The sequence below is a fragment of the Condylura cristata genome, unplaced genomic scaffold (assembly GCF_000260355.1).
Source record: "Condylura cristata isolate star-nosed mole 26May11 unplaced genomic scaffold, ConCri1.0 scaffold00017, whole genome shotgun sequence".
In the NCBI taxonomy this organism is placed as follows: domain Eukaryota; kingdom Metazoa; phylum Chordata; class Mammalia; order Eulipotyphla; family Talpidae; genus Condylura; species Condylura cristata.
The window spans coordinates 32,389,279-32,413,243 of NW_004567118.1; the positions used below are offsets into that span (position 1 = coordinate 32,389,279).

At 38.2% G+C, this 23,965-nt stretch overlaps 2 protein-coding genes across 2 annotated transcripts; both read left to right on the forward strand.

Annotated features, from left to right (window-relative positions):
* Window positions 1–1,374: 1,374 nt before the first annotated feature.
* On the forward strand, window positions 1,375–2,304 carry LOC101621258 (olfactory receptor 1A1). The gene has a single exon (XM_004684776.1). It carries the CDS (start codon window positions 1,375–1,377, stop codon window positions 2,302–2,304), a length of 930 nt encoding a protein of 309 aa, XP_004684833.1.
* A 17,907-nt stretch (window positions 2,305–20,211) lies between these two features.
* LOC101621494 (olfactory receptor 1G1) lies at window positions 20,212–21,153 on the forward strand. The gene has a single exon (XM_004684777.1). The coding sequence runs from the start codon at window positions 20,212–20,214 to the stop codon at window positions 21,151–21,153; it is 942 nt and encodes a 313-aa protein (XP_004684834.1).
* The last annotated feature ends 2,812 nt before the right edge of the window (window positions 21,154–23,965 follow it).

Sequence of the window (23,965 nt, forward strand, 5' to 3'; positions counted from 1 at the left end):
TTTAAATGAAGAATCAATACAATCAGCTGTAGAAATGGAAGATAACCAGGGTGAATATGCCTGTGTGGATCCCATATGGGGGAATCAAGAGATAAACCTTGACTTAATTAAAAAAATATTAAATACAAACTTACTGATTTGTATGATAAATATTATTCCACAGTGACTCCTCTGGGGAATGAAAAAATAAACAAGATACGGTTCTACTCTTCAAGAAAAACTTGTATGTGTATAGAGTAAACAGACATGTTGGCAGGTTGGCTGAATATATAAATATGAGAAATCAGAAGTCAAACTTTTATATATAAACCAAGAGTTTTCTTTTTTTTTTCTTAAATATTTATTTATGTATGCATACATGTAATACACTGCCGAATAGAGCAGCGGGTGAGACAGGAGAGGTCTGCCATGCCATGTGGGTCACTTCCATGGCCAGGGATTCAACTAGTGCTGCGGTGGCTGTGGACAGCTTTATAGTGCTGGGACTTAACCCCTTGCAATACCAAGGCAGGCCCAAAACAGAGTTTTCTAAGCAGAATCTCAAGTAACTATAGTTGAATGAGTCACCAAAATAATAATAATAATAATAATAATAATAATAATAATAATAATAATGATAAATGAAAGAGAAGACTGGAGGAAAAAAAACTTTGTGATTACCTATATTAGAGAGCTTTCCAAAGAGATAAAACCTATCCAACGTGTGGTAAAAGTCTTCTTTGGAGAGGGAAGACTTGGGGAGGAAACTCAGTAAACTTATATTTGTTTGTATCTAAACCAAATGGTCCCTGTGATTTACAATCTTCCAGTGTCAGTGTAGACACCTATTGCTTCTGGGCTCTTGGATTAATATGAGTTCAGTCGTTGGAACAATCCCTAATTTTCTGGCTAGTCTTTGTATTAATGTATTTGCAAGGAATTATTTTTATAGCCAACTAAAAGTTGCCTTTTTCTTATTATGTGTAGTAGAACTAACATATAATTCTGGCTTCTACATTAAATTATAAGGTTCCTGAGAGTAAATACTATTTCATATATGCTGAATATTGGATTTTACACATTAGTGATTTTTTCTTGGGCCTAGTAAAGCACCTAACATATACAATATAAAAATATTAAGTATTTTTAATTGACTCAATCCAAGATATGTGATAATGTTGGAATATGTGAAAATGGGCACCTCTGATTACCAGCTGACTTCTTAGACTTGAACAATTGTCACTTAGCTGCACTGTTCAACAAGGATATCTCAAGATTTAATAAGATAAGTTTTAGAGATCACTTGATTCAAAACTGGTGGACAAAGAACATCATCACACAAAATAAATTCACTAATTATTTTGGATTCCTCTTCCCTTTCTCAATAAAGGAGCCATGAGAGAAGAAAACCAGTCCACTAGCCTGGGCTTCATCCTCCTAGGAGTTACAGGTCAGCAGGAACAGGAAGAAGTCTTCTTCATTCTCTTCCTGTTCATTTACCCCATCACCTTGATTGGGAACCTGCTCATCATCTTGGCTATTCACTCTGACACTCGCCTTCACAATCCCATGTATTTTTTTCTTGCCAATCTCTCCTTTGTCGACATCTTCTTCTCTTCTGTAACTATCCCTAAGATGTTGATCAATCATATCTTGGGCAACAAAGCCATCTCTTTTGGTGGATGCCTAACACAGATGTATTTCATGATTTCCTTGGGTAACACAGACAGTTATATCTTGGCAGCTATGGCATATGATCGTGCTGTGGCTATCAGCCGCCCACTTCATTACACAACAATTATGAGCCCAAGATCTTGTGTCCTGCTTGTTGTTGGTTCCTGGGTGATTGCCAATTCCAATGCTCTTCCCCATACTCTGCTCACAGCAAGGCTGTCTTTCTGTCAAAACCGGGAAGTAGCCAATTTCTACTGTGACATTACCCCTCTCCTCAAGTTGTCCTGTTCTGATATTCAATTTAATGTGAAGATGATGTACCTAGGGGTTGGCGTTTTCTCTGTGCCATTAATATGCATCACCATTTCCTATGTTCGGGTCTTTTCCACCGTCTTGAAGGTTCCATCAACTAAAGGTGTGCTCAAAGCTTTCTCCACCTGTGGCTCCCATCTCACAGTTGTTTCTCTGTATTATGGGACAGTTATGGGCATGTATTTCCGGCCTCTGACAAGTTATAGCCTAAAGGATGCAGTGATAACTGTGATGTACATGGCAGTGACCCCAATGTTAAATCCTTTCATCTATAGTCTGAGAAATCGAGACATGAAGGCTGCCCTGGGGAAGCTGTTCAGCAAGAGAATCTCCTCATAACAAATGTCAACTTTTATGGAGACTGCAATTATCAATTAGGATGCACTTGGAAATTCATCTCCAATGTAAACCCTCTCCAAGATGCTGTTTTTGATGTTTTTAGCTAGAAATTCCTCAACAAAAATCTTGCAGTAACTTGATACAACTGGTAGAAATTATCACTTTGTACCCATTATTATCCTTTGGCAGAATGACAGCTCAGGAATATTAAGTCCATGTTCCAACTTAGTTACAATTCAAAATAAAGTTGAGAAGGGTGAAGTTCAACTTCTACATCTACATGTTAGGAATAATAATATCTCTCCCCGACACTGTCATAAGATGTGAGGATCACAATAGTTCATAATTAATAAACAATTCAAATGTTAATTTTATTGAGCTATAATTTCAATTCTATGCTTGCAATCCTCTGAAGCTAGGTACTGTCTTAACACAATACTACTTTTTACAGTCTATAAAGTATATCCAATAATTTTTGGTGGAAAGTGGGATAAACAAATGATATCAGTCTTTCAGTGTAATATCACAATGATCAGACATAATCAGACTCTAGTCTAATTATTTACCCTCCATTAATTCTTTAAAGTAAATGCCCTGGGTAGATATTTTGTTTTTACTATATTGTTAATTAAAATAAACTGTTTCTAAAAAACATAAGACCCTCTCTAAAATCTTACCAACACTCATTTTTAGTTATTGCATTTAAAGTCAAATATTGCAATTTAATTAATATAATAAATCAGTGGTCTAATTAGTTTAAATGTGAAATAAAACTATGGTGACAAAACGTCTGAGTGCCAAATAATAAGTAAAGGGAGAAGAACAGTATTGAAAATATAACAATGTTTCTCCAGCATGGTCCAGGGAAGATGAGACATTAATTCTAGATGCCCAAAGGTCATTAAATATCCAATAAGGAATACCACCATTTACAGTTTGATTCTGTTCATGAGAAAACTATGATTTTTTCATACTATTAATATATAAATGACTATCCTTAAATATCATGTTTCCACTCATGATAATGTTTTCAAAAGGTGAATGGAATAAGTTATTTTACTATCTACTATTTTTAACTACTTGTAAAAATGTAAAATTACTCTCTTCTATAGATAGTTCACATTGCCAAGAACTTTTTTGCGGATGGGAAATGACATTATTATTCTTCTAACACTTTCTGTGTCTCTCAAACACCAGAGATGAGAACTATCACAATTATCTTCTGTTTAACCAAAAAGAATTTGATTACAAATGCATATGAGTCTGTGGGAATGAATGACCAAACCATGGCATAAATGAAGGTACTTTAATTAGATGATTTTTAAGGTTGGTTAATAAAAATGTTGTACACATTTATTAGCTGTCTATCTCCACAAGAATATTCAGGTTTGGGATCTGTTTCGTTCATTGCTCTATCATCAGCATTTAGATAGTAATCACTCAATAAATCTATTGAAATGAATATATGAATCTCGTAATATTATGTTTTTTATAAGTTTTTTTAAAATGTATTTATTTATGCATATAAGAACTGAGGAACAGGCCAGAGGTGCAGGGGGTGAGAGGATTCACCAGAGACAGAGTGGGGAGCAGAACAGGCAGAAACACTGAAAAACACTGCTGAGGGGAGCAGAGGGCGGGTCAGAAGAGGTCTGCAGGTCCATGTGGGTCAGCTCCCCCATCTGGCGATCCAAATCACACTGTGCTCTTAACCCACTACATCACCAGATAGGGCCCCTGCAATATTATGCTTAAATAATGAATACAACATTAATTTTCCTATTGTAGGTAAACTTAAGGCCAAATGCCCTAAACATTTCAAATATTTTCCACAGTGAATTATGAAGGGGCAAAGGGACAGGAAAGAGAACTGAAGAAGTGCACACTTAGGAGAATTCTATTGCTATACCAATTAACTGCCTCCTCAACCTAACATTATTCCTTTGTATAAGTTTAGACAAAGGAAGTTGACTTCTCCTACCATATTTCCTTTCCCATAATTATCATAAGAATGTTTGTATGTTTATCACTTTAAATAAAAATGAAAGTCATTGCATTTTTATGTCAGTGTTTTAGCCATCTCTCTTGAATGCTGTCAAAGAAGGTATCATGCAGTAATTTAATACTATAATTAACCAAGTCTATAAAAGACTTATCTGGCTATAATGTAAGGACTCATCAGGTCAGCAAGGGTCCTTTCAGACCCACATCTGGTATTTTTTTAAAACAAGTCTAAATACAGGTAGTTAGAAATATAGGTGTGTCGTGCAAGAGACTAAAGGAGAAAAAACACAGATGCCCAGGCATCCTAGAGATTACTAACTGCTGGATGAAGCTACTTCTCTTAAGATTAAGAAAACAAAAGAGGAGAGTGGTAGTACCAGAACCTAAGATCTCAGAAGTAGGATGACATATCTGATACCCTAGTCTTGTAAGGGAGCTATGAAATAGAGCTCATTCAGCCCTTGCTCCGTGGGGTGACCCAAACTTTCATTCCTGAGGGGGCTGAGTCTTCAGTTCTACTGTCTTTTTTTTTTTTCCCAGTGACTATTAACCTACTATTGAGCATGCAAATACAAAACATACACCAGACATATCTGTAGACAGGTCCTCTATGCCACCATTGTAGAGCAAATAACACAATGTTCTTGGTGACTGGGTGTCACTCCAACAAGTAGGGAAATGCTTTTCTTCCCTAAATGACACAAAAAGACATGCTATAATTTAGTTGAATCTTAGCAATGTAATAGTAATTTCTAAAAATGTAAATACCAAAAGATTCTTACTGATATCCTTATATAATCGCTAATAATCAGTTGTAGCAACCAAAAATTAAACTTTAAGGGAATGGATATATTTGCAACAAAAATGCATTAAAAAGCATGACAAAATGAGCATAGAACTCTACATGAGAGGATGGAGAGTCATGACAGGAGAGTCAGGAACAAGCAACTAGAGGCACTAAGCAGTTCGATTATGCAGTTAGACGGAAGTATTACTAAAGTCTTCATTTTCACCTTCCAATGTGGGTGTAGGGATGTTTACAAGATTATTTAGCTAGATGACGAGGAAAGATAGATCAACTGATCGACTGATAGGTAACATTTTTTTTTTGCATGAACTAATGATGGGATTTGCCTTGAATTAAGAAATTAATACTGAACAGAACAAAGAAAGGGACAAAGAAGGGGTAGTGAAGCCAGGGATTCAATTAGACAACTTTTAGATCTGTCTAAAGAAGATGCCATGAAGATATAAAGGGAAATAGAAACAATAGAGTGTGGTCAAATTATTAAGTTAGATGTTCTCATAGTTTTGAGAAGGAGCCACTAAAAGGAAAAGTATGCCTTTGATGAAAACAGTAAACAAAGGAGTAATTAAAAATTAGTTTTATTTTTTCAAGAATTCCTATGGGACATTCATATGAAGGCATTTAATTAAATGGCATGATGAAGACATGAAAATTTGCAGTAAAATTAACAGGGAATCAGAATGGAGTTTATAAGTAAAGCTAGGATAAATGAAACCATCAAAGCATCTGAGATCCTTGCAGAATGACTAAATGTTGTGAAAGAGAGCCATGGTGCAGAATTAGGATCCTAGTGGAAGAAGTAGATTGTAACTTGTACACTCTGGAATTGATGTCAAGCTACACATCTGTCTCCTTTTTGTATCAGCCAAGGCACATAACAGGATGCATTGTCAGTGTGTTACCACAGTAATTTTAAACAGGTATTCATTATTGTTTAAAAAAAAAAAAACAACCAAATAGCCAACACCAGAAAAAAGTGGTGCTGTAAAGGAAATTCTAAACATTCCATGGGTTTAAAGAAAGTAGATATTTCATGATCAATCAAATACACACGTGTGTGTGGGTATCTACATGTGTATTGCCCCTTAATTTTCAAAGTACTCCTGTGGCATACATGGAAATAGTCCTCCTTCACAGACAAGAGTGTCCTATTTTCGAAGGGTGAAATGCCTTATTCAATGCCTTCCATTAGTAAGATACAGGTCTAGGATTTGAGCCCTGTTTGCTATTGTTAATACTCTCCCTCTGATTCCATAACTAACCCACAGAAAAGACACAAAATACTGAGGGAGGCCCTCCCTGGTGGCACAACGGGTTGGAACACAGCACTGCAAGCCAGCAGCAGCCACTTCAGTGCAGGTTTGATCCCTGGCCCCGGAGATGACCCACATGGCATAGCGGATCTCTCATGGCCCGCCCACTGCTTCCTCAGCAGTGTACTTAGTAGATCTGCCTGTTCTGCTCCCCTCTCTATCTCTGGTGAATCCTCTCGCCACCCCTGCACCTCTGGCTTATACCCCAGGTCTGTATGCACAAATAAGTCTTTTAAAAAACATACTTATAAAAAAGATAACACATTTAAAAAAAATACTGAGGGATACCAAAGCAAGCCATCAGGAGTGCATGGGCAGGTGATATGGCTAGGACTTCAGCAAGCTAGAACACTCCACTCTCAACACAGCATGAGCTATGGGGCAGAGATAAGGAAACACGGGCACATACAGATGTTACCAAATGCTGCCACAGGCAGGAGAAATGAGGTTTTACTGTTTCCATCTTCACCATCTTCCATCAGTCAATCCAAATTTATTCAGTGCACATAAAGGAAATATCCAGGAATTCCATAGCAGCATATGATGATAGCATAAATCACAGCTGCCACAGTCCATTCATGCTTTTGCTTTTCCAGGGAGTCTGGGACTGTTTTTCAATGGTGTGGTATTGGGCTATGGGTTTGGGCAAACATCAAAGCAGAGAAAGCCTTCTTTTTCTAAAAGCACGCTTCCTCTATTTCTGACAGAGAACCTGCTGTCCTCCGAGGACAGTTCCTCATTGTCTAGAATTAATGAGGAGCAGTGGGGCTATACAACAAATGGTCCCATCAAGCCTGGAAAGAACTCCACACGCCGCTTCCCTATCCAATCTCATCTTCCCTATCCCAGGGGCTATAAAAATAGGCTCCTATTCCTGAAGGATCCCAACTTTTTCCACACAAAGACATATTTAACACTGAACTGTATGCCTAGCACTTTACAAATACTAGCTTCCTTTATGAGTTTGATTTTATCATTATCTCAGTGTTACACATGAGGAACTTCAGAAAAGTTAAATAACCTGGCCATGCTCACACAGTAAATGGTGATGCTGTTACTCAAACCCAGTGGCTTCAGATCCCAATCTCAGCCACTACAGTTAGCTGCCTCTCAAGCTCAGAATAAAAAAGAATAGTTCTAGGATCCTTTATCAACTTCTAGCTCTTCATTTTCATTTTCCATCATCTGCAGGTGCAAATAGAAGCATCAGAGCCAGATCTTAGTGACCACCTCAGACAGACACAATAAATGAGTAAGAGCTGGGGCATAGGAAGGACAAAAGGCCCTTTGAGATATACATATCCATTTCTTTTTCCATGGTTTATTCTTAAAAAGTACCAACCGCAAGGTGGAGTAGGGAATGGGATCAAAAACGGGGTGGGGTGGGGAGGGAAGTGCATGGGACTATGGTGATGACACACGGGTGACTTGGTGAAGGGAAACCCGTTGGGATTACAATTGAGATGAAAAAAAATGTACAAAATGATGTAAAAATAAACTGTTATTAAAAAAAAAAGTACCAACCGCAGAAATATGTGATGTTTCTGATTTTTTGATATTTAGAATCTGCCTGATATCAACAGGATTTTATTTATCCAGTGTAGCTCCAGAGGACAGGCTTATAACTAATTCCATTTCAACTAATATTTGTTTGTTATCTATTAGGTATTAAACTGTACTGTAAGGTTTTATCCAGGAAGTCACCAACTGGTAGGAATTAAAATAGTATAGAACTTGGCTCCATATAAGGAGGAAGAGCAGTTTTTAACTATAAGTGTAAAAGCAACATGTTCACCAAGCAGGGATGTCAAAAAATATCTTCTCCAGGCAGGAAAAGTATTCTAAAGCTCTGTTTTTTTGGTGTGAGCTTCATTGCCCAGCAACACCTCATCATGTACGAAGTTGTTAGAAATGCAAATCTCAGATCCCACTCCAGACCTACTGAATCAGAATCTGCATTTCCACAAAATCCCTGGGTGATTTGTATGTCCACTACAGCTCAAGAAGTACTCTTTATGTGATATATTCATCTACCTCCAATTCTGGGTTTTGGCTTCTGTAACCCTGCAAACAGGGTAGGAAAGTAATTCTGCACCAAGGGAGCTGTGTTCAGCTCCCAATTCCTCCTTTAACAAGGGATAATCTGTGACTCTTACTTATATATGATTCAAACAGTGAATTTTTTAAGTGAGTAAGGCAAGTGAGAAATGTAAACCATAACTGGATATTTGATTATATGAACAAGTTAATGTAATTTTTTAGTTAAGATATGGTCTGGTAGATCTGTTTTATATTAAGTCTTCTATCACAGACACACAGAGAAAAATTTACCAATGCAGTAATATGACATATGGGATTTGCTTCAAAGTTATCCAAAGGAACAGGTGGGTGAGATGCAGTAGGAAACAGATAAAATAAGTTTGGTTATGAGTCAGTGATAATGGGAAGGTATGATGGGTATTTAGATTGACATCAAATCAGTTCACATTTTTTTAGCCAGCTCAACAAAGATACCCATGAAATCATTTGATGGTCTAGTTTTATTTTTCTCTTTTTATATATGTTTGAATAAATATGTAACCACTAAAGTAAATTACAATATATGAATTATACAATATAAAATATACAATATAAAATAGTACATGTGATATAAAATACAAGTTAAAAGAGACCATCATTTCATGTTTTCCTCTATTTTTATGTGCTTGAAATACTATATGAAGTTCAATTAAATATAAATTCAGGGGAGAAATAGTTATTTTCCAAGGTAACTGATAAAATTACACCAGGCCTTTCAGCATCACCTTTGACTTTCAGCTCTCCTTCACCTATAACATTTCCATGGGTAAACCACCCTTATCATTTCTGAATCTATCCCTCTGTGTCCACATAGCTGCAGTCTTTACTTGGGCCTACAACAATATTCATTATTCCTTCCTTCCTTCCTTCCTTCCTTCCTATATATACATATATATACACATACATCAGTTTATCAAGGACAACCTTTCCAAAATGCAAATTCGATCCTGTCTCTCTACTCAAAATCCATCAACAATACTCATCATTCCTTCCTTCCTTCCTTCATATATATATATATATATATATACACATACATACATCAGTTTATCAAAATGCAAATCCGATCCTGTCTCTCTACTCAAAATCCATCAAGGTCTCCTGCATGGCCTTCAGAGTTACATTCTACACTCTGCTCCTTCTGTACTGAGTGAATTCCTTGATCCGATAATGCTCTGGCTGGCCCTAGCACTTTGTCCATCTTGGCTGCTGCCCCCCGACCCCCGAAACACTGTTTAGCATTCTCTTTCTCCATCTTATCTACACCCAAGTAATTTGTCCCCATAATTCATTTTGGGCCTCATCTTCTCCAGGAAATCACCCATGACTACTGTAGTGCTGGGGCTTGGCCTATAAGCCTTTAATCACGCTCTATATAGCAGGGTTCCCAAGACCTTTTCCAGGATCCTGTGAGATCAAAACTATCTATTAATAGTTGCTTTTGCTTTTTTCATTGTTTTATATATTTGCATTGATAGTGCAAAAGCAATGGAGGCATGCTAGTACCTTTCCATGAAATGCCTCTTCTTCTCTTTTTCTTAAAGATTTATTTATTTATGCATACAGAACTGGAGTACAGGCCAGAGGTACAAGGGTGGTGAGAGTATTCACCAGAGACAAGGTGGGGAGCTGAATTGGCAGATAAAGGAAATGCACTGTTGAGGGGAGCAGCAGGCCAGATAGGAGAACTCTGCTGTGCCATGTGGGTCACTTCTGGGGCTGGGAATTGAACAGGCACTAAAGCAGCTGCAGCTAGCTTGCAGTGCTGTGGGCTAACCCATTGTGCCACCAGGGAGGACCTGCTTTGTATTCTTTACTATCGCTTTGTCATGTATTATTCACACTCGCACATTTTCAGTAAAAAATATATACATCATTTTTAAAGGTCAGTGTCACTTTAAAAAAATACTGATGAAGCAACAGGAATTATTTCATTAACTATTAAACCCACATCTTTAAAAAATGCGTAATTAATATGAAGCTCATATAAAGCACTTCTGTGGCTTCCCAAAATACAGCAGTTGTTTAGAGAAAACACACTTGTGAGATTGTTTAAGAGTTAAACTAGCCATGTTGTCCCTGGATACCATTTTAGTTAAAGGAACAACAACTTAGAGTTATTTAGACATCGATATTTGAAAGATATTGATTAAAAATGAATGAAGTGAGCCTGTCACTTCAAGGAAAACAACTGACAGTATTTGTTGCCAAGGATAACATTTAAGCTTTCAAGAAAATGTTTTTGAAATATATCTGGCACTGTAAACTTGACAGCTTCCTTATGAACACTTTTTTGATGACATTGATGGTGATTTTAATAAGTGTGATTTTTTTTTATATTATATAATGCCATGTGAACATTTGGAAGATCTGCTGCTCAGTGAAATAATGTTCTAAGTGACCAATGCATGCAAGTTGCAACAAAAGCATGCAGCAAAGTTCAACATATACCAATAAATTTTAATGTAAAATTGAATGTAACTTTTATTGCCTGGTGTCAGATTCCACCTGTGCATTTAACCTTTAAGAAATTATTAACTCTCGAGCTTTAGCGTAATATTTAAAAGAATACCCACAATTATTTGAAAAGGCAATTAAAATATGCCTCTTTTCGGGCCCTCCCTGGTGGCACAGTGGGTTAAAGCACAGCACTAAGAAGCATAAGCCACTTCTGCATGAGTTCGATCCCGCCTGCGCCGGAGGTGACCACATGGCGCAGCAGACCTCTCCTGACCCGCCCGCTGCTCCCCTCCGCAGTGTACTTTGTCGATCTGCCTGTTCTGCTCCCCACTCTGTCTCTGGTGAATCCTCTTACCCTCCGCATCTCTGGCTTGTACCCCAGTTCTGTATGAATAAATAAATTAATCTTTAAAAATTATTTTAAAAAATATGCCTCTTTTCTAGTTATATATAAAGCTAGACTGTCGCCACATTTTTTAACCAAGCCAATGTTGCAACAGATTCAGATGTGAGGAGTCACATAGTTTCTGCTGCTTCTTGATTCATGCAATATTTAGAAATAAATCCTTATCTTTGGGGGGTTTACATAATTTCTTATCCTTGATTCCAAATTTACTTCATTGTCATCAGAGAACATAATGATTGATCATTTTTCAAATTTCTTATTTCAAATTTATTGGTATTGAACTATATTGTTATACAACCTTGCTAGTGTTTTGACAATAGCTTCTGACGAGAAGTCAACAGCAAATAACTTAAATCACTGTGTCCTTATATGTAAACAGTCATCTTCTCTGACTGCTTTCAAGCATTCTTTATATAAGAATGATGTAGCTATATGTATCTCTCTTTGTATTATACTGAATTTAGTTCACTGATCTTGAATCTATAAATCTATATTTTTTATATATTTTGGACATTTTGGTCATTATTTCTTCAAATATTTTTCTCCTTCTTAGACTCTGCACAAACAGTAGATCTTAAAAATTTGTCATGTGTTTCTAAAGCTCAGTCAATTTTTGTTCAATATTTATCCCTCTGGCGTCATAGTCTACTGACTCCTTCTGCCAGCTCAGTTGTGCTATTAAGACCAGTCAGTGTATTTCTTATTTCAAATAATTTTATTTTTGGTGCTAGAATTTCTTTTTATATGCTTTTTATACTTTGAATTTTCCTGCTGATTTTTCTATAATCGCATTCATAAATTATGTTTTTCCCTTACCTCAAGTAGTAAAGATATAATAGCTGTTTAAAAATCTCTATCTGGTCTACATCTAATTCTAATTTCTAAGTCATCTCATGTTCACTGTACTTTGAATGCCTTTCCTCTTGAGAAAGGAACCTGTCCTGTGTGTGAGTGATTCAGGAGTTATTAAGATGAGGAATGTGGGGCTTAAAGAACTTATGAAACTTGCTCATATTCACACCACTAGAATTCACTCCCTGGCTCTCTGACTCCAGAATTTATAAACCTTTTTTGACTATGTTATGCCTCTCCAGGCAGGAGGCTGAAAGAACGATAAAGGAGGTCACTGGAGATGTTAGTCTGCTTAAACTGAAAAAACAAGTGTTTGATTTAGACTGTTTATGCTCTGGTTCTCTAGGTCTTAAGAAAAGAAGGACTCAGCACAGATGATTCTTCTAGCTCCAACATCTGCACTGTTCGCATCCCTATTTCTAGAACATTCAGCTGTATCAGTTGCCATTCTACATTGATCGATGTATTCAGTGCAATGAGTACCACATGTTGTAAGCCAAGTCACACATACATCTTCTTAAAGGACCAATTCACTCTTTTCCTTCTGCCAATGATAGGGGGAAAAATCTAACTATATTTCAGCATGGATTTATGTGGTTGTTATTTTGTTCACTACTATCAAATAATATATTTAGATTACCTATTTGAGAGTACATCATGTCAGCAGTTATGGAACATATAAGAAATTGTCCACTATCCTGAAGAGACCCCAAGAATAACCCAAATTTCCTAGTCACCCATATTCTCTGTTTCTTTGTCCTCTGTGTCTCTGGTTAGATGAAGATGGAGATGAGAGTTATTACTGACCATGTCTACAGGAGATTCTATTTTCTGGATGTTATTTTCAGCTTTCGCCTACCCCATAGATATGTCTCATGCAATATCTACAAGGATGGAATTCAGGTTCCCAGCACCTTCCATAATAAGGATTTCCCAGCTTCTTAGCCCTCATTTCCTCAGCCCAAAAGAGGTAGAAATAGTACAACTGAGGCTGCACCAACATAGCCTAACAATGAACTAGGTTTATCATCTTAGAGGTACATGGGACCATGGTGAGGGCACACAGGTGAATTGGTGGTGGGAAGTCTACAGGGATTACAACCGAGATGGAAAAAGGCACAAAACAAAGACTGATGTAAAAATAAATTAAAAGAAAGAAAGAAACTGTGGAATAAAATCCTAAAAATATTTTTAAAAAGAAGAAGACGACAAAATAGGAAAGTTCTCTCTGTGCCAATGGTGGTTCACTTCACTCAACTTTCTCATGGCCCTGAAAGTCTATGTCTGCACCTTCATGCAGAATAAAAGAATCATAAGGGGGCCCTCCCTGGTGGAGCAGTGGGTTAAAGCAGAGCACTGGGAAGCTGAAGCCACTTCCACATGAGTTCGATTCCCACCTGCCCCAGAGGTGACCACATGGCATGGCAGACCTCTCCGGACCCGCCCGCTGCTCCCCTCAGCAGTGGACTTCATCAATCTTCCCATACTGCTCCCCACTCTGTCTCTGGTGAAGCCTCTCGCCACCCCTGAGTCTCTGGCCTGTACCCCAGTTCTGTATGCACAAATAAATAAATCTTTAAAAAAAAAGAATCATAAGGCTAAATAAAGTAAACAAAACTTGTTTAGCTGCTTTGTAAGTGAACAGAATGCTAAGATCCTGCTGGGACCACAGAATGTCATGGACAGGTCCCTAAAGCCTTAGCCTCTCTTGGGCCAGCTACAGCAGGGACATAGCACTGAATTGTCAATCCTCTTGAGTTTGGGGTGCCTCACAGAAATAATGACCGTCGACTTTGTAGAGCTTGAGATTGGTCCAATCGACAGCTAATAATAATAGAATCCTGATTTCAAGGATGCTGGTGGGCATTTCTCATGGGTTTTATAAATAATTAAAAGGAGCAGACATTCGCAGCCAATTCCTAAACAAGTACAGTAGAAAAGGAATTTTATATGGTTGCTAGCAGGCTCTTTGTGGTTTTCTGTGAATGGGGCTTCCTGAGATGGTGTATACTGGCACGATCAGGACTTGGAGTTCTTGCCTGTTTTTCTCAGAATGGGAAAAAATAATAAGTTCTCTAAAACTGTGAAACAAAAGGAGAAATCTGAGCAGATGCAGTGACTGCAAGAGCCATCATTCAGTACATCTAGAGCATGAGGCCTCCTTATCAGTGCCTCTAAAAGGAATTCTTCTCACCTTCCTCTGACTAACCACAGTGGAAAAGATGAATGTGAAGCATATAGAAGTCTGTTACTAAGACCCTCAGTGACTGGCAAGAACAGCTAGGTAAGGATTTGGAGAGTAAGATATAACATTTTGCTTCTTTTCCCCCCTTTACCCTCTGCCCACCCCACCCAATGGTAGGTTTAAAGCTTTCTCTCACCAACAGTTCTCTAGTAACGATGATCCTGTGCTGCCTTAAGTGGCCAAATGGGCAGAGCCAAATCATTGCAATCTTACAGATAATGAGACATTATACTGTAAGAAGAGTAGCCTAGAGTTGGCTGTGACTTCTCTCTAAGTAACACGAGGCTGGTCCCTTAATTCTACTTCCAGTCTCTGCAGGAGTCATATAAGGACTCAAAATCCCCCACACATACACACACACACCAACATACTCACTGGTGCCTATACCATGCTAACACATTAAAAAAACATGGTGCCTACTAAATTTCTTTGCTACTTATGGGACCTCTAACAAAAAGAAACAATGATGTCACACTATATTATCTTGTATTTTGTACATTTTATAAGCCCATCGTTTTGGTTTTTAGGAGAGGTTAATTTACTTATTCAAGAAGTATATTCACATAGTTCAAACTTCAACATATTCTAAAGTGTACACATGAAAAAGCTCTCCTCCAGTTCCCACATCTAACAGGTAAACACAATTTTTAGTTTCCTATCTATATCTATTCTTTCAGAGGTTGTAATGAACATAATAGCCAGCAAAAAAGTGTATTATTTGGGGAGGTGGGATTAAATATGCATAGTTAGGGCCAATGTGGGAGTAGGAATAAACCATGTCCGGATCCCTCCAGCTCCACTATCATCTATTCCTTCTGTTTAAAATTTCATGACTTTCACTTTTTTGCTCCCTGGGGGCTTCTTTCTTCCTCAGTTAGGAACACCAGTTCTTTAATTTTTTTTTCCATTTCAAAGGTGAACATTAATCCAGAATTAAAGCACAGATTTCTGTGCTCAGGAACCCAGAATTAATCCAGAATTATAATCAGTCACTAAGATTTTATCTCTGCTAAAACAATGCACTGCTAATATAAAACACAAGAACAAAACTGTTTTGAATTATAGGTATTATATTTTTAATAAGTCCAGAAAAATGCCTACTGAGCCCACGTGAAAAGGAAGGACAGTGCACTGAGTGAGTTTTGCGTCAGGATAAAGCGCTAGCTATTTGACTGGCAAGACGTGGCCTAAAAAAGTTGGGAGTGGATGTAGTAAAGGGAAAGGAGGGAAGAAGGTCTCTGGCCTGTGACTCTGGTAGCTAAAATAAAAATGAGGAAAATATTTATGAGGGGCTGAGGTTTCTGTCTGAGCAGGAGTAATCATGAGACAAGAATGAAGAGGGTGGAGATTTGAAATCCATTTTGGTCTGCCTGAGTGTCTGTCCTAAGTAAAGGAGAGCTGATGGTGAGCTCTAGGGAGCAGGGAAAGTAACAGCTGTGAGGCCAGAGAAACACAGAAGTGACTGTGCTCAGGAAGGGACCTAGAGAGGCCAACCGATGCAGTTATAAACAAATACACACAGAGCTCCGCTACTCCAACCACTACACCTGGAGTGCATGCAGGACCTACAGAGTCCAAAAAATGCAGGCTCTGTGCAGTGTGGGCACACTTAAAAGGAGCTGAGGGCAAGATCACCAGTTATGATTACATTTGGACCAATTACACATGATCAGGTGACCCTGGAGTTTTTAGCTGCTTGGGGATAAAGTGGTGGTGAGAGGAGAACATGTGGGAGGTGAAAAGAGCACAAGTCTTGGATTAATTAAACAAACTTAGATCCAGCTCTGCCCTTACGAAATATGATTTAAGAGTTAGTGATTTTTTTAAATTCGTTTTTCTATGGAGGAGTGTTCTTTATTTATTAGTTGCAATTACTAGTTACTTTTTAAAAAATATCAATTCTTCCTGTATTGTATGTTGAAAATAGTTTCCCACTTTTTTGCTTGCCTTTTTATTTCTGGTGTAATCTTTTCTTTAAAAGTAATTTTTACTTTTTTTTTTTAATTTTTGGGTAACATATGATTTCTCCCCTCAGGTATGGTCACTGTATTTCTCCCACCACTAAAGCACCCATAGTCCATCACCATATTCCCTTGTGCTCTTCCCACTCTTTCTCACATGTCCGTGTCCTCTCTCCCCCAACTTATGGAAGCGTAACAGCTTTTGTCAGCTCTCAAAGTTTGTCTGTGACCCTTTGTTTGCTCTTCTATATTCCACAGGTAATAGGTTCGCTTACCTTTGGAGGGAAATAAGTGCAGGATAGAAACTACCCAATAGTTATCTTTTTCCTTCTGACTTATTTCCCTTAGCATCAACCCTTCCAATTACACCCATGTTGCTGCAAATAGCACGAGTTTATCTTTTTGACCACTAAATATTATTCCATTATGTATACACACCACACTTTCTTGATCCATTCATCTTTTGGGGGCCATTCATATCTTGGCATTGTAAACAGTGCTGCAATAAACACAAGAGTGTTTATTTCTTTCTAATTAGTGTTTTGATATCCTTTGGGTAGATTCCTAGGAGTGGAATAACTGGGTCATGTGGCAGATCCATTTCTAGTGTTTAGAGCTCCACATAGCTCTCCATAGTGGCTGGACCAGTTTACATCCCCACCAACAGAATAAGAGGGTTCCTTTTTCTCCATAACCTTGCCAGTTCTTGTTTCTGTTTCCTTTGTTTTGTTTTGTTTTGTTTTGTTTTGTTTTGTTTTTTAATGCAGACCATTCTCACTGATGTGAGGTATTTCTGAAGCTTATGTCATGGAATGCTTTGTGGTTTTTTTTTTGTTTTGTTTTGTTTTTTGTTTTGTCTGTATATTTTATGGTTTCAGCTCTTACATCCAAGTCTTTTATCCTTTTTAGAGTTTATTTTTGCGCATAATGTGAGATGGTTGTCTAATTTCATTCTTTTGGATATAGCAGTACAATTTTCCCAGCACCACTTGTTGAAGAGTCTTTCCTTATTCCATTGTATAGTCTTGTTCTTTTGCTATTTGTTAGTTGACTGTGTATGTATGGTCTTAAAGAATTTTTAGTTTGATTTCATTAAACCAGCTTTCTTTGCCTTTATTGTTGGTTTCTTTGTGGACTGAACTTTTGTTTTGTTTAATTAAAAAGACTATCCTTGTTCTGAGATCAAATATTGAGCTATATTTCTTCTTATTTCTTTATATATGTACCTGTACATAAAATGTTTTAGCCATGTGAAATTATTCAGTAAAAGCTGTGAGGTGGGAATCTAAATTAATTTTCCCCAAAGTGTGAAACAGCTTGTCCCAGCACCATTTGTTGGATTTCTCTTCCCTTACCTACTAGTTGGCAAACCAAAATCTGATGTACACTGTGCATGTTCCTTTTACCTTTGACGGATTTCTTAATGAAGAGGAGAGCAGCATATAAAGGTTCACTGAAGTATCAACATACTAAATGAAGACAGTTTGGTGGTCCATAGCCAGTCTGAGAATAAAATACAAGATGGCACTATTGTCTAGCAAGTAGCAATCATTGGATACACCACAGTGCTCAGACTTCCAGGAGATGCTTACCTTTGGAGGGAAATAAGTCAGTATAGAAAACTGACTCTGTGGGTTTATTCCTCGGCTGCAGTACTATTCCACTTGCAGAATTTCAATTAGGACAGTGCATTTGCCTTGTTTGGGGTCTATATCTCTGTGACTTTAATGTTTCAAAGGAATCTGTATTCCTTTGGCCAGGACTCTATTAAGTCAAAACTATGTATAAAACTAGTAACAAAAAAGTTCAATTATCCCTTCTGCCTGATATTACTTCTATCCAACCTCCCTTTCTACTCTTGCTATTCTTTGGAGTTCATTCTTCACACAACAGCTACTTACCATGTACCTATGGTGTCCCCGGCTCAGAGCTAATGCTACATATAAAACTGAACAAGACAGACATTGCTGTGCCTGACTCAGTGGGGCTCACAGTAGGATGAAGGACATAAACAAGTAAATAGATGGCCACAATCCAGGATGACCCATGCTGTGATAGGGAGGGCATCATGGAATTCAGAGGGTGATCAACTTGAATTCACTGTGAGAAGTAAAGTAGGGAAAGCTTCCTAGATGTGAAAGCTGAGATCTGCAGTTTGGGTAGTCTCATGAATGAGAGGGAACCCTCCAGTCAAATAAGATAAGATAGGCAAAAGCCCAGAGCTCAGAAAGTACCTGGATTTTTTTAATAACTGAGAATATAATTGGCATATAGAGTGTGGAGTGCAGGTGGGAGGTCCATGAGTAATTGGAGACATTGGCAATACGTGCCATTATGATCAAGGGCCTTCAGACCATGTTAGAAGTTTAGAGTAAGGGGCCCTCAGGGGGAACGTGGCTCTCAGGTGGAGATTTTTAGAAGACTCATTCTCTCTATGTGAGGAGACCAGAGGGGTAGGAAAAGGGTACCACTACCCCAAATCTAAGTGACAATTGATAGCGCCCTGAAAGAAGATAGTGGCAACTGGGGCTGCGATAGTAGGCAAATAGAAATACATGGGTACACTTTAGTACTGAGAACTAAAACTGCCATGAGATGGTAGTAGTTCCTGGTAATGGTAACAGGAAAGAAGAAAAATAAATCAATAATGATGTCCTGGTTTCTAACCAAAAGAGCTGAAAAGAGTGATGATAATGATTTCAGCATTAAATATGCTTTTTAAAAAAGATTTATTTATTTATGCATACAGAACTGGGGTACAGGCCAGAGGTGCAGGGCAGTGAGAGGATTCACCAGAGACAGAGTGGGGAGCAGGACACACAGATTGATGTAGTACGCTGCTGAGGGGAACATGGGCTGGTCAGGAGAGGTCTGCCGCCATGTGGGTCAACGTCATGTGGGTCAACGCCATGTGGGTCACATTGAACTCATGCTGAAGTGGCTTTAGCTTCTCGGTGTTGTGTTTTAACCCACTGCGCCACCAGGGAGGGCCTAAATATGCTTTTTTATCAATTCCAAAACCCCACTTCTATCTACTAGTTTTTTTTGGGGGGGGGCAGTATTGATAACATTATTTTTACTGAGATAATATTCATTTACAATATTGTTTTTGAAGATTTTTAAAATATATATATTTATTTAAGTATACAAGATCTGGGGTGTCTGACAATGGTTCAGTGGGTGAGAGGACTCACAAGAAACAGTGGGGAGCAGGACAGACAGATTGACTGAAATACAGCAAGCAAGACAGGAGAGGTCTGCTGCGCCATGTGGGTCACCTCCCTGGCTGGGGATCAAACTCGCGCTACTGTGGCTGCTGATAGCCTCACAGTGCTGAGACTTAGCCCTGTGCACCACTAGGGAGGCCCTATGAAGATTTTTTTAACCTGTGAAATCAATCTTGGGATTGATTGTGAAAACATCCACATCAATACTCCAAGGGTTAGATGAATAAACACAGACATAGCCCCAAAGTATATGCGCTGAATTAACACTGATGTAATAAAATTTTTTAAAGTAAAAAAAATTCTTCTCTCATTGCAGACAAATCTTTGGTTCCCTATGTCACCAAGCATAGGCACTGAGCACAAGTATTTGCAAATATTTAGTTCAACTATATGAAACTATAGTTTTTATAGGTCCTGAATAGTTAAATATTAAAGGGTTCCCATGATTCAACTTCTTACTGGAAGATTAAACATTGCAATATTATGTAACTTTAAGAATTCACATGCAGAATCACCAACCTCACTCAATTTACCCAACTTTCTACTTACAGACAAATGGGATGGAAAAACCTGACCAGCGTCTCAGAATTTTTTCTAATGGGGCTCTCCAACCAACCAGAACAGCAGGAGATTCTCTTTGGGCTGTTCCTGTCCATGTACCTGGTCACACTGGCCGGCAACCTCCTCATCATTCTGTCTATCATCGCTGATACTCAACTCCACACCCCCATGTATTTCTTCCTGGCCAACCTTTCCCTCACTGATGCCTGTTTTGTATCCACCACAGTTCCCAAGATGTTGGCAAATATATGGGTCCAGAATCAGGTCATCTCCTATGCCGGATGTCTATCACAACTATATTTCTTCATGCTGTTTGTGATGCTGGAGGCATTCCTCTTGGCTGTCATGGCCTACGACCGCTACGTAGCCATTTGCCGTCCACTCCACTACATCATGGTCATGAGTCCCGGGCTCTGTGTCCTCCTGGTGTCTGCATGCTGGATCCTGAATGCCCTCCACTCCCTCCTGCACACACTACTGATGAACAGTCTAAACTTCTGTGCTGACCATGAAATCCCCCACTTCTTCTGTGACATCAACCCCCTTCTGAGTCTGTCCTGTACAGACCCCTTCATCAATGAATTGGTGATCTTCACTGTTGGGGGTCTCGCAGGTCTGGTTTGTGTGCTTTCCTTGATTATCTCTTACACATACATTTTCTCAACTATCCTGAAGATCCCCTCAGCTCAGGGCAAGCGGAAAGCCTTTTCCACCTGCAGCTCTCATCTTTCTGTGGTATCTCTGTTCTTTGGGACTTCTTTTTGCATTTATTTCAGTCCCCCTTCAACACGCTCAGCACAGAAGGGCACAGTTGCATCAGTAATGTACACAGTAGTAACCCCAATGCTAAATCCCTTTATCTATAGTTTGAGAAACAGAGACATCAAGTATTCCCTGAGAAAGCTAATTTGGGTTAGGAAAATGCATTCACCATAGTGGCAGTCCCTTCCCATCTAATTTAGGGATCTCTACTCAGTCATACTGACCATATTAATTGACCACATTAATGCTGTTTAATGCAATTATATTAATCAGTGACAAATAAAAGAGGGGAAAAAAATAGAGGCATCACTTACAAGACTTGTGCTCTAAACTTCTATGCCTAAACTACACAGACTACACAAAACTGCATCAGAACACACCAGTCATCAGCATAGTATCATTAGCATAAGTTCTTAGAGTCATAATGGTTTGAAATTAGTCATCCAGATTTAAATACAAATGAAGCATATACTTGGATATAGTGGCCCTACCTCATTCATGGGGGATATATTCCAAAATCCCCCAGTGGATACCTAAAACTACAGAGAGTACCAAACTTAATATATACAGCCCCATGATAAAGTTTAACTTATAAATTAGGAACAATAAAGGATTAACATAAAAACTTAGAATAAAAACAGAATTATAATAATATACTGCATTAAAAGTTACATAAATGTGCTCTTATTCTACGAAGTATTTCCATACCACAGTTGACCACAGGTAATTGGAACAGGAAAAGTGGTAAAGGGGCATCACTGTATTTTTGAAACAACTAAACTAAAAAATGGCATGTCTGTGCTACTGTGCTTAAGAATAAACCCCAGGAAGATAAGTTTCCCTCACCATTTCTATGACCTTGGTGACTGTAATGCTTCCCCATAGTGTTTTTGACACTGGTATTCCCCATTTGTCTGAAAGCCCCATGATGAAAGAATAGAATGTGTGATTGGGAGGGGCTGAATGGAGTGGAATCATTAGACAGATCTACTATCATCCAGGTCTTCTAGTCCTCTAATATCTTAAATCTCACATGAAAATTTCATTTTTATCTTTGAGGAAACTTTTTCCCAAACAATTTCATCTTTCAGCCCCAAAAATTACTATTGGGAGAATGAAGTACAGGCAGATCTACTGAAATACACTGCTGAGAGGACTAGCGGGTGAGTCAGGAGAGCCACCAAACCATGTGGGTCACCTCCCTGGCGGGGGACTAAACTCATGCTGCAGTGGCTGTGACAGCTTCATAGTGCTGCGCTTTAGCCTGTTGTGCTACCAGGGAGGGCCCTAAAGTCATATATGTTTTAAAGGAATAAATACTTCAATAAAATTTTTTAGACTTTAAACAAGTGAAGACAAACAACAAAAACAAACTTAGATTATGAGAAAAGGGTAGTTATCAAAGGGGAAAAGGGTGAGGGGTGGGTAAACTGAGTAAAGATGGTTAGATGTATTGATGGAAACTAGATTGGAGGTGATCATAAAAATGAATATACAGCTGCTGAGGTGTAATGGTATACACCTGAAACATATGTGAAACTGTAAATCAATTTGAGTTCAATGAAAGTTTTGTTTTTTTAGTTGAAGCTACAAATTACTGTAAAAATATCTTATGTTCATGAATTGGAAGACAATAGTAAATATTAAAATGCCCATACTATTCAAAGTTATCTATAGTTTCAATGAAATCCCTATCAAAATTACAATGGCACTAGAAATAGAAACAACTTCAAAATTCATTTAAAGCACAATACTGGGTAAAACTAAGTTATGTTAACTGGAGTGATTACCCTTTCAGGAATAGCAACTGTAAGAAAACATGTAGTGGTGATACTATATTTTTTATGAGAGAGGTGGTTATGAACATTTGTTTATGAGAGAGATTACTATTATCTGTTTAGCTTGTGAAAACGCCAGCCAATTTTTTTCAGGCTTGGTCTTATCTCATAAATAAATGTCATTGCTTCTCTGTCTGATTATCATATTAGCTAGAGTTCCTGTACACCTTTCATGGATTGGTTCTTTCGTTTGCCTCTTTTTGGAAAAATTATAAAATGAAAACATTTGAAGGTCAGGGTGATATTATTTTCCTTTAAATGTGATTTTTTAAATTGCTTTCACTTGGTATAGGGGTCACTAGCAAGCTGGATCATGCTAATCCAAACATAGTACTTGAGACTTACCAATTCTTTTAGCACTCAAAGTTAGTAGGAGCATGTGTGTGATGTTTTTGATTATGATTTGCTCTTATTCCTAGGAAATCTTTTAGGAATACTGCCCAATAGGTAGATAGTTTGTGCTTTGTAAACAAGACTCATTCCCCAAGACCCTTGCTTTTAGATACTCACACTGGAGTAATTACCTATGCTCATCTCAATAAGCTGTCATGGGATTACTTCCCCAAGGGCTCTCCAAAACTGATAAATAGGCCTGGCGTGCTCTCAGTACATCCCCTGTCTTCACGAAACTGGGATCTAAGTACCAGAGGGGCATCCACACTGTGCTATTTCCTTTTATCTAGTTACTGAAGATTCAGGCATCACCTTTGTTCACACCTTTAAGTCAAAAGGACAAGTCAAAGTCCTACTCAGAATCGAATCTTTGGTTGAATTTTCACCCTATACAGGAGGCAATTGAAGCAGAAGAACTGAGAAACTCCAAAGTTTCACAGAGCCAGCACAGAGCAGTGGGTAAGGACAGGACGTGGAAGACTCAGGTTCCTCTCTTTTCTCCTTTATGTCTCTTTTACATTTTCTTTATCACACAAAAATATTTACGATAACTCTGAAAAAGTGTTTATGTAATCTAAGTCTCTATTATTTAAAGGTATGATAACAATCACTCCAATATCCTTAAACCACTCAACTATTTTCAAAGTGCTAACTCACATCCTATTGCATAGGATTCTCAAACCTTCAAGATTGGCTTCCTGGGTGAGAGATGGTGGCTCAGAGAGGTTGTAGGCTTTGCTCAGAGTCATGCAGCT